General features: G+C 33.0%; 1 protein-coding gene across 2 annotated transcripts in view; it reads right to left on the reverse strand.

Annotated features, from left to right (window-relative positions):
• ATRNL1 (attractin like 1) overlaps positions 1-12,012 on the reverse strand; it is a 734,504-nt gene that overhangs the window by 391,399 nt on the left and 331,093 nt on the right. For both annotated transcript variants that reach the window (XM_057736176.1, XM_057736177.1), the window contains exon 26: positions 10,935-11,013. In XM_057736176.1, the coding sequence (XP_057592159.1) occupies positions 10,935-11,013 (79 nt within the window). The remainder of the gene's footprint in view (positions 1-10,934; positions 11,014-12,012) is intronic.

A 12,012-nucleotide genomic window follows, 5' to 3' on the forward strand; every position in this document is an offset into this window, starting at 1 on the left:
CTGATATGGTGTACTGTATTGACTGATTTTCATATGTTGAACCAGTCTTACATTCATGGGATAAATCCTCCTTGGCCACAGTGTATAATTCTTTTATGCGTTGTTGGTTGCAGATTACTAGTATTTTGTTGAGGGTTTTTGTGTGTATTCATAAGGGATATTGGTCTGTGCTTATGTCATCTGTATTTGGTATCAGGATAACACTGGCCTCACAGAATGAGTTGGGAAGCGTTCCTTCCTTTACTCTTTCCTGGAAGAGTTTGTGAAGGATTGGTATTAGTTCTTCTTTAAATGTTTTGTAGGATTCACCAGTTAAGCCATCTGAACCTAGACTTTTCTTTGTGAAATTTTTTTTTAAAAACTTCATTTTGTAATAGCTTTAGATTTATAGAAACACTGCAAAGATTTTTTCAGATTGTGTCAGTATGTTCCACACCCAGTTTCTTCTATTAGTAGTTTGCATTAGTATGGTATATTTGTGACAATTAGTGAACCAATATTGATACATTATTATTAACTAAAGTCCATACTTTATTCAGATCTCCTTATTTTTAAACAAATATCCTTTTTATCTTCCAGGATCCTTTCTAGGACATCACATTACATTTAGTAGTCATGTCTCCTAAAGCTTGAGAGTTTTGATGAATTCTGATCAAGTATTTTTAGAATCAGATATTGTTCTTCAACTAGGACTGAGCTAATGTTTTTTCTCATGATTAGATTTATAGATATGGGTTTTGGGGAGGAAGACCACAAAGTCCCATTCTTATCACATCATATCAGATACATACTATCACCATGACTAATCTCTGTTGATGCTGACCTTGATCAGCTGGTTAAGGGAATGTTTGCCAGACTTTTCCAGCATAAACTAACTCAGTTTTACTCTTTTTATCCCATTCCATACTGTGTTCTTTGCAAGGAAGTTACTATGTTCATCTTACACTTAAGGAGTGTGCAGTTATATCCACTTACTTAAGGGCAAAGTACCTACATAAATTCTTCAGAATTCTTCTGCATGGGAAAACATCAATTCTCCTCCATTTATTTATTTATTCAATAACTTGTTTATATCAATATGGGTTATCTGATATTTATTTTATACATCTGCTTATCATAAAATATTATTTTATTTTATTGCTCAAATTGTTCCTGTTTTGGTCACAGGAACTGTTTCTGATGGCTCTAGTATCCCTCTGACATACTCTCATCATTGTAGCGTTTGTGTGTGTGTGTTTGAGCAATTCCTTATATTTCGGCACTACAAGAAACTTCAAACTCAGTTTGTGTATTTCCAGTTCCAGTCTGAGAATCAGCCAATTTTCCAAAAATCTCTGGTTCCTTTCACTGGAAAACTGTATTAGAAAGCAAGATCAGACAGGATGTTGGTCCATCTAGTGGGAATTTTTAAAATTACTAATACAATCTTTCTGCTTATTACAGGTCTATTTCAGATTTCAGATGTCTTCTTGAATCAGTTTTGACAGTTTATTCCTTTCTAGGAGTTTTTCATTTCATCTAAATTAGCCAGTTTTGTCGGCCTACAGATGTTCACAGCATACCCTTAGCAGTCTTTTTATTTCTAAAAGATCAGTAATAACATTGTCTCTTTCATTCCTGATTTTAGATTTGAATCTTCTCTCTTTTATTCTTGGTCAGGTGAGCTATTTTTTCAACTTTGTTGATCTTTCAAAGAACCAACATTTGTTTTCATTGTTTTTCCTATGCTGTTTTTCTGTTCTCTATTTCAATAATTTCTCCTCTAGTCTCTATTATTTCCTTCATTTTCTGCTAGCTCTATATGTAGTTTGTTCTCTCCTAAGCGTCTTCAGGTGGACGGTTAGGTTATTGATTCAAGAACTTTTTTTCTTTTAAATATTTGCATGTGCAGATATTTTATATATTTTCCACTGAGCACTGCTTCAGCTTCATGCAATAAGTTTCAGTATACTGTGTTTTCATTTTCATTCATCTCAAGGTATTTTTTAATTTCAGCCAGTATTCCTTAAAATATTTTTGCACCTCTCTTTCTCCTTTCCTCTGGTACTCCTGCTATGCAAATATTGGTGCACTTAATGGGGTTCCACATTTATTTGAAGGTCTGTTTATTTTTATTTTTCCCCTCTGTTCTTCATGTTTCTCTATTATCTTCAATTTCATGAATTCTGTTAGTTCAAATTTTAAGTTGCACCTCTCTAGTAAATTTTTCAATGTGGTGTTGTACTTTTCAATTATTTATTTATTTAGTTGAAGTACAGTTAATGTACGATGTTGTTTTAGTTTCTGGTGTACAGCAAAGTGATTCAGTTTTATATATATAAATATATGTAAATATATATATAAATGTTTTTATATATATACACATGAGTATATATATATATTCTTTCTCATATTCTTTTCCATTATGGTTTATTAAGGATATCGAATATAGTTCCCTGTGCTATACCTTCTTGTTCATCTATTTTATATACAGTAGTCTACAACTGCTAATCCCAAACTCCTAATTTATCCCTCCCCCACCTCTTTTCCCCTTGGTAACCATAAGTTTGTTCTCTATGTTTGTGAGTCTGTTTCTGTTTTATAAATAAATTCATTTGTGTCATATTTTAGATTCAACATATAAGTGATATATGGTATCTGTCTTTCTCTTTCTGACTTACTTCACTTAGTGTAATAATCTCGGTCCTTCTGTGTTGCTGCAAATGGCATTATTTCATTCTTCTTATGGCTGGGTAGTATTCCATTGTGTGCACACACCACATCGTCTTGATCCATTCATCACTGACACACATTGAGGTTGTCTCCATGTCTTGCATATTGTGAATACTGCTGCTATGAACACAGGGGTGCATGTATCTTTTTGAATTATAGTTTTCTCCAGATCTATGCCAGCAGTGGGATTGCTGGATCATATGGTAATTCTATTTTTAGTTTTTTAAGGAACCTCCATACTGTTCTCCGTTGTGGCTGCACCAACTTGCGTTCCCACCAACAGTGTAGAAGTGTTCCACTTTATCCACACCCTCTCCAGAATTTGTTATTTGTAGACCTTTTTTGCACACTTAAAAAGTTTATGATGGAAAATGTCAAGTTATGTGTATTTTACAGCAATAAAAAATGGATTAAAATACATGAGGTGGAAAAGCACACTGAATGTATAAAGATTTACCCCTGAGACCCTTAGTATTTGGCCCAGGTCACTGTATATTGTAAAGGATGTACAGAAGGGCAAAACTCAAGCCCTCTGTTTAAATTTAGCAGGACTCCTACACTTCTAAAAGCTAGACTTGGCACTTTTACCCAGATGAGGCAGCTGGTGTCATCTGTCTTGCAGCCAGCAGATGGCGTATTTTTGAGTTGAATTATTCCCATTCAATGGCTTGTCCCCATACTCTCCCCTCCCGTTTAACCAATCTCAGATGCAATGCAGACTTTTTAATGATGGCCATTCTGACTGATGTGAAGTGGTACCTCATTGTAGTTTTGGTCTGCATTTCTCTAAGAACTAGCCATGTTAAATATCTTTTCAGGTGCCTCTTGGCCATCCGTATGTCTTCTTTGAAGAAATATCTATTTAGATCTTCTGCCCATTTTTTGGTTGAGTTGTTTGCTTCTTTGTTATTGAGTTGTATGAGCTGCTTGTATATTTTGGAAATTAATTCCTTGCTGGTCACATCGTTTGCAAATATTTCCTCCCAGTCTGTAAGCTGTTTTTCTCTTTTGTTTTGTTCATGGTTTCATTTGCAGTGCAAAAGCTTGTAAGTTTGACTAGGTATCATTTATACTTTTCAATTCTGATTTTCCATTAGGTTCTCTTTTTTCTTATAACTTGTATTTCTTTATTGATATTCTCTATTTGATGAGGTATTTCCACCCTACTTTCCTGTCCTTCATTAATCACAGTTTCCTTACTTCTTTAGACATATTTATATAGGCTTCTCTGAAGTTTTTGTCAGTTAAATCTGACAGCAGAGTTCTCTCATAAGCAGGTTCTGCTGCCTGCTATTTATCCTGTGTATGGGCCACAATGCCATCTTTCCTTGCATGTCTCATAATTTTTGGTTGAAAAACACTGACATTTTATGTAATAGATTGTAGCAACTCTAGATAGTGATTTCTTTACATCCCCCTACCCACCCACTCCCCCCGCCACACACACACACAAGGCTTAATATTTTTACATGCTTATTTGTTTGTTCACATGGTTAGGCTATTGTAATAAAGTCTGTTTTCTCTGCAGTGCAGCCTGTGATGTTGCTTCATGGAGAGTGCAGCTTTGGGCATGTGTGTAATCACCTGGGATGACAATGGTTTTATCAGGGCTCTCTTCGACTGCTTCTTTCCCAGATCTTTCTGTTAAGCTACCTGCCTCCTTTGGTATCACACCCAGCTGTCAGCCTCGTGAGTTAATGACCCATTACTCTACTGTTTCTGATAATGCTCTGGGGCTTAAATTACTTCCTAATCTAATCCACTTAATTTGGGGCCCACTGTAGGGATAATATCTGAGACCAGTGCTTTGGTGTTTTTTTTTTTTACAACCCAGGAAGAATCTTTTTAACTTTCTCTATCCCTTGATCTTTCTGGTAAACTTCTAGCTGCTTTATTGTTTAGCTTGTTGGTCTTATGCAGAAATCAGTGTCCTCTATGTTGCTTACCACTACAATCTCCATTGTTTTCAAGAGAAGCATTAGGGTTGAACTTATCCACAATTTGTTCCAAATAAAATCAGCTCACTTAAAGGGAGTTTTAAGCTTTCTGTTCTTACAGCCTGCCTTTCATCCTACCAAAATTTCTGTGCCACAGCTCCAGAGCTGGTGGTAGGAAGAGTGGCTTCTATCTCTTTTAAATAACTCACCTATTTCATGACGAGGGTGCTACACAGGTGTGATAGCCTCTTGTGTACTGGCAGAAACAAAATGCTCTTGTGTCTCTTCCTCTTTTATAAGGGCACTGATCCCACCACAACTGTACCAACCTTATGTAAATCTAAATACCTCCCAAAGGCCAAACCTCCAAATACCATCACATTGGGGTTAGGACCTCAAATATGAATTTGGGAGGGGACACAAACATTCAGTTCATAATATTATATTTGAATGCCTCAGGGCTTAACTCCCCTCTCTTAGTGATATCATCCAGTCTCATGGTTTTAAATACTATCTATAGCTATATACTGAGACTCCAAAATTTCTCTCTCCTGTCCAGATCTATTCCTCATGCCAGAACCTACTCTTGCCTCCTTGACTTGCCTAATTAAACGCCTAACAGCTCAAACTTAACACGTAAAAATGAACTCATATCATCAAGCCAATTTTACTTGCACTCAACTCCATCTCAGTTGATGGGCATGTTAGAGTTGTTCAGACAAAAAAACTTAAAGTCATGCTTGTTTTTATACTCTTTTGAAGTCATGCTTGGTTTATTTCTTTCTCACACCACCCCATGCATCTAATCCCGTTATTATCTTCAAAAGGTACTCATAATCCAATCACATCTTGCCATAGCCACTGCCACTAGTCACTCTGTGTCTACAGGTGTGTATCTATAATCTAGTCTCAACACAGCAGCAGAATTATCAGTTTAAAAGCAGATCCTTTTAACTCAAATCACTTACCTCTTCTGTGGAAAACCCTTCAATGGTTTTCCACAGAAAACTTCTCTCTAAGAGTAGAAGCCAAAGCAGAGTTTCAGTGCTGATGGTGCATGTTACAATCAATTGTGGCCTTAAAAATAGATACATCAAGTTGAGCCTCAAAGAAATTCTGATTTATAGGTCTGGTGGGGGTGGAATAGTGGAGTGGCACTCAGGGATATATAAATATATTTCTTAAGATCTGCAGGTGATTCTAAAGGAACTGTTAGATTGAGAACCACTGCGTTAGAGTGGACATGGAGGAGAAAAAGAATCCTAGATACATAGGAGTTTCTGTCACTAATATGCATGCATAATATAGCACTAACCATTCCTTATTTTACATACCAACAAACAGGAACAGCTAACACTTGTTCAAGTCCAGTAAACAATAGGCAGTGAGGTATTTAGCACATATTAACTCGTTCAGTACTATAAACCTTATAAAGAAGGCTCTACCATATTTTACTCATTCTAAGACATACTTTGTTTTCACATTTTAATATCTCTGAAGTCTTATGTGTCTTACAATCAATGAAATTGTACAATCACTACTGGCCAGATGGCAGTTATGATATAGTTGTCATTGCTTTCACAGACACAAACTTGATTATTGTAGTCAATGATATTATGTGAAATAAACAAAACATTTTTTTCCTGAGTCAAAAAGTGGTTTATGAAAAACTGGACTATGAACGTGAACAAGTTTTGCTAATACTTAACTAATTTATTTTGCTTTTCCTTTCCTTTCAATGTACATATAGGATGATATATAATAAAGTCTATATCTAAGTAATTCTATAAGAGTTCTCTGAATAAGTATAAAACATTCTTAGTGGCAAGAGAGCCACAGTTAATTGGCACTATTTTTTTCTTTCTAAGTGGTACACCAAATAATGATTGATTGATTTGTGTCATAATATTAGAGAAAATGTTCAGCAAAAATAAATTAAGACTAAGGCCATTAACTGCAAAGATAGACATTTATTTGAGCTCATTATTTAATAATGATTTTTAAAACTTCCTGTTTTTTTGACAAAGGAATATGTTTTATGGAAAGTTTTATCTAGATTTTGGAATATTTGGCCATTAAAATAAAATACAGATTCTTGAAGTGCTAAGAAATTCTATAAGAAGTTTCATACAGCACCTAAATTAATTAATTTTAATTTTTCCACCCAAAGTAACATTTTCTCATTACTCCCTTCACTCCATGTCCACTCTCCTCTCTCTAAATAAGTTGGGTGTGTATCTAAAAAGGTAGAGTAACTTACTTCATAAGTATTGATGCATTGCATTAATAATATTTAGATGAGAACCCATTTACTACAAATTGTGCCTCTCAGAGACCATTTTATCATAAATTATTTACTCATGACATGTCCTTGGTAAAGTAGAACTTAATGATATTAATTCTTTTCTGTTTTTTTTGTGTCAATGAAACAGATACGGAGGAAAGAATTAACGTGTTTGCCTCAAGAAGAGTAATTTGCTACTCAGAACTACTACATTGCTATGGGTTTTAGCTTATTATTTTTAACTCAAAGTTCAGGTTGATTATGTTAAATTCAAATTTAGGTTTTATGCTGAGTGACTGTGAAATGTGCAGGAAAGCAGAGTGTCATGAACACAAGATCACTTACTCGTTGGACATTGTCTTATCCCAGACAATGTTGTTCTCATTGATTTTTAAGCATTAGAGATGAATACTATACTCTGAAAGATAAGCAAATAATGTGGTAATGATCTATATTAATATATTTTTATTCTTTGAAGAATTGTAACAGAATTAAAGAAATAAAAGTTCCTGGTACAGGAAATGCAATCACTGAAATACACAAACCCACAACTAATATGAAGTTTATTAAATATAACCTTACCTTTGCTTATGAGATCTATTATTCTATAGATTTTCCAGTTGGATTTTAGTGGAGGCATACTACAGTTAAAAGGCCCAAAATATATGGGAAGAAATGCTGTCAACTGAAAAAATTAACTTCTTGTAACTATTAAGATACGCACGATGTTTTCACTTATGTTAGTCAAATATAAGATTAAGTATCTGTATTCCAAGGAATAATTATAACATTTTAATGGGTTTGTGCCTTTTGATAGCTATTAAAAACTCAAATTTCAGTTTAAACATGAAAATTATTAACTATGACAATACTATTTTAAAAAGTCTCCTTTTAACATATACTTGGTCCTCACAAATGTTTTTGTAATGGAATGACTATTTATCTAAAATTGGGTGTGCCACTGAAGCTCAAGGTTTTCAAGACCTCTGTAACAAGCATGAGCTATAAAAATGAACTCATCCTTCTCATGTTTGATAATATTTCCACTGATCAATATCCACTTATTGTTTGCATTCATTAGCACAGCATCCCCCCCCACACACACACATATACACACAAAACTTTTGTATTTGTAGTAGGGTTATCACAGAAATGAGTTTCTAAACTAACATTAAAAGTAAAGTCCTTTATAGTTTCATTTTTGTGTTTTTAAGAGCCCCTGAATTCTAAGGGGTATTATACAGAGGCATAACATTATTAATGGGCTTCTGATATTAAAATTATAACACAAAAAAGTATGTGTGTGCTTAGGAGACCCAAGGCTTCAAATAGTTAAAAATAAAAAAGCAATATGTCTGTTTGAATTAACACAATATACTTTAAAAATGTCCAAAGATTATTTTCATGTTAAAACAGTTCTTATATTTAGAAAAGCAAGTAATATAATTCCTGTAACAAAATTACAGAAATACTAAGAAGGAAGAATCTTTTAAATAACCTTCATTTACTGTTGCAGATAAACTGTCATCACTACTCACAGGGGTCCTCTGAGGTTTACGATAATTGATGTCAATGTTTTGGAGAAAGTAACATCTCTATATAAAGAAAAAATATTGAGGTATTTTCCTTTTGGGAATATTAGTGTTAATGTAAAACTGAATAAAGAGAGATAAAAACACATTTTTACCCCATTTACATAAAGTCGATAAATGGGATTATCATATTAGCTACAACTGTGTAGTTAAAATCTTTGGGTCTCTAAAACCAAAATGACAAACTTTTAATAATATAAAAATTATTAGCTAAATAGATGTCTGGTAGTCATAAAAATAATGTCATCTTTACTTTAGGCATCAACATATGAATGGTTTCTAAGACATTTAGAAATTTGTATTTAAAAGATTTAATAAAATTAAAAATGATAAAATTCCTCATCATATTTTTTAACATGATATTATAACATGACACGACCTCTCAACAGGACAGATTTTGTATGTCGGTAGAGGTAGCAAATTAAATGCAAACATTATTATATTCTTTAACAAAGATTCATTACCTAGAAGACTTGGAAAGAAGGACATTAAATTGAGGACTATCAAGAGGACATAGTAACATTTAGAACCACAGATTAGAATTGGTCTACAGGTCCCTAATTTAGTTCTCCCTCCTTATTTTTCCTTCCTTCTCACATGTGCAACACATACTTTGAAAGATTTTGATTTCCAATCAAAAAACATTCATATTTGTATTTTAAAAATTAAGTAGTATCAGCTTGCCAAAGCTTCCGATAATAAGCAATAAACAACGTTACCTATACTGAGGTGGTATATTAACCAAAACCAATTTGTTATTTTGAAAAGTGCGAAAATTCCATAGTTAAATGAGTGATTCCCATTATTTTTCTCAAATATTTAATAGTTTCCAAACTTTAGTCACTACATATAAACATTCCTAGAGCTCTAGGAACCTCAAGCTGAGAATAAGTTATATAGTAAAATGCCTTCTCTTTAGAGGAAAGTGAATTCAATTAGACCACTTACCCATCTAGTTAACAGTAGAGTTGTACTGTCACCTTTTCACAATGCTATCTTTATACAGTTATATTTTATAAACTTTAGAAATCAGATATTAAAACATTGCTAGTCATAATGAAGTGAGAACCTAGGTTCCCTTATTGATTCTGACTTCTTTTCTAATGATAAGAGGCATAAATTGTCACTTGCTCTATTTCATTATGGAAAGTCTTCATACTGCCTACCACTTGTTTTTTCCTTCCTGAATCAATACTTATACCTTAATAAATCGTCTAGCATGTACAGAAGATTGTTTATCTCCACATAACATTCCACTTTTTGCAAAATATTTACATATTTATATTTTAAAAACTCCATTTAAATCAGCTTAATTTTTATCATAGGATCATACCAAGTAAATTCTCACTGAATTCTACATACACAGAAAATCAGAGAGGTGGAGAGAATTAGGGTAAGTAATTTATTTGCAGGACAGTGGTGTCAAGTTTGCAAATATATTATAGGTAGGCACTGGGTATTTGAAAATAGGTGAATAATTAAGAATAACTCGTCATTTACTAATTCTATAGTCTGGAATATTCTGGATTATTTTTAAATATAATCTTTTTACACGTGGAAAATAAGAAGGTAAGCAATTATACCTCTGCTATACATCGCTGCACAAAATTAAACATAAAAATATAGTTGGACATGCAACAGCAAGTAGAATGCTAAGAATACTAATATTAATACTAACAGAATGTAATAACATTAATAAAAACAGAAACTTGCTTTTTCTTTACATGAGGTATAGAACAATAAATCTAGTGCACACTTACGATCCTCATGTTATTATATTTCTTCATTCCTTTCAGTTAACTAATACATACAAAAAACTATATTTGTATATTTATAACATCAGCTGTTGTTCTGTAAGAGTATTACGGTTTAATTATCAATCTTAAGATTATAAGGGACACATGATTAATTCTGATATAGAAATGTATCAAATTGAGGTGCAATTCAAACATACTTGGATTATTAGATACCCATGAAATGGAAAAGATTTGATTACCAAAAAACAAAAAATCTACAAGATATAAAACAAAAATTAATATTTATTGCTCATAATATTCTTTAACTTGTAACAGTTATAAAAATAAATTATGTTTTTATAGTATAACTAATAACCTAAATTAAGGAGACTTCAGGTTATTTAATTAACAAAATTAATATTTGTATTCACTATAATTCTAACGCTATTTTAAAAAAACTGTTTGCAAGTAACCAGTGCTTCTACAGATACTGATTTAAAATGACAGTGGCAAATTTTGCCCTAAAGCTTAAAGAAAAAGACTGATTTGCTCAATCCTAATAAATAAAATTGATGTGAAAATCTCTATTTGAAAGGAGCATGTCAATTAAGCAATAGAGATTCATGTGTTTGGCTGAATCTTGAAACAAAAGATTAAGGAATATTATTGTTACCTCTCTCCGTCGAGAAGCCCAACACGTTTGCTTGATCTTCCACACCACAGCAGCCACCAATAATAAGGACAAAAAACAACTAGAAAATAAAACACAAATAATGTTTGCTTAAAACACCTACAATATGTCATGAAATAATAAAAGAATATGTAGAGGATTTAAAAATGCACAGAAGTTATCACTTTGCCTTGGTAAATACTCAAGCGAAAAAGGATAAATTAGAAGTTTTTAAAACATTCTCAAGTAAAAGCAAAGTATATTCCTTGATATACATTATAGTCTATCTTTCAGATTTTCTCTGTCAGAAGGAATGCAACTTTATAATTCTGTTGGTTTTATATAGCAATAAATCTATTTAGAATTGCTATTGTCATAAAATCTGGCAATTTTATAAATTTAAATATCACACATTTATTCATTTTATTGTTATTAGCAACTCTCTTAGATCTGAGATTATTCCTGTATTTCTCAACTGAAGAAATTTAGCCCTTTCCCATCCGCCCCCCAACAGGACATTTGACAATGTCTAGATACATGCTTGATTATCACACTGGGAGAGAAGTACAACTTGCACCTAGTGAGTGCAGCCAGCGATGCTGCTAAACATCCTGCAATGCACAGGATTGCCCCCAGTGACAAAGAATTATTCAGTCCAAAATGTCAGTTGTACAGAAGTCGAGAATCCCTTGTATATGCTAAAGTTTAAATTAAGAAATAATTAAGTTACAATCTATACATGTAGTCCATATATACTAGGTACGCTACACAATAGACTATATCAGAGGATCCTTTTTTAGCAGTAATTTGAGACTGACAAAGCTCAAAATAACAGGTTTATGTGAATCTGATTAATCAATTCTAACCATGCATTACTGTTTCTTCTCTCTTCCTTTGCTCTGTGGTCAAAGATTATGCTATGAAAAGACCCAGAAGTGAGCAGAACAGGGCTACTATAAATTCACTGGTCACTGACCACTACAAAAAACCTGGTCTTCACCCTCAACTGATAATCCTTGCATTCATCAATTGATTCACTCATAAGCTGTATAAATGCTGACACTTTCTACTCTTGTCAAAT

Source organism: Hippopotamus amphibius, chromosome 5 (genome assembly GCF_030028045.1).
Source record: "Hippopotamus amphibius kiboko isolate mHipAmp2 chromosome 5, mHipAmp2.hap2, whole genome shotgun sequence".
Classification (NCBI taxonomy): domain Eukaryota; kingdom Metazoa; phylum Chordata; class Mammalia; order Artiodactyla; family Hippopotamidae; genus Hippopotamus; species Hippopotamus amphibius.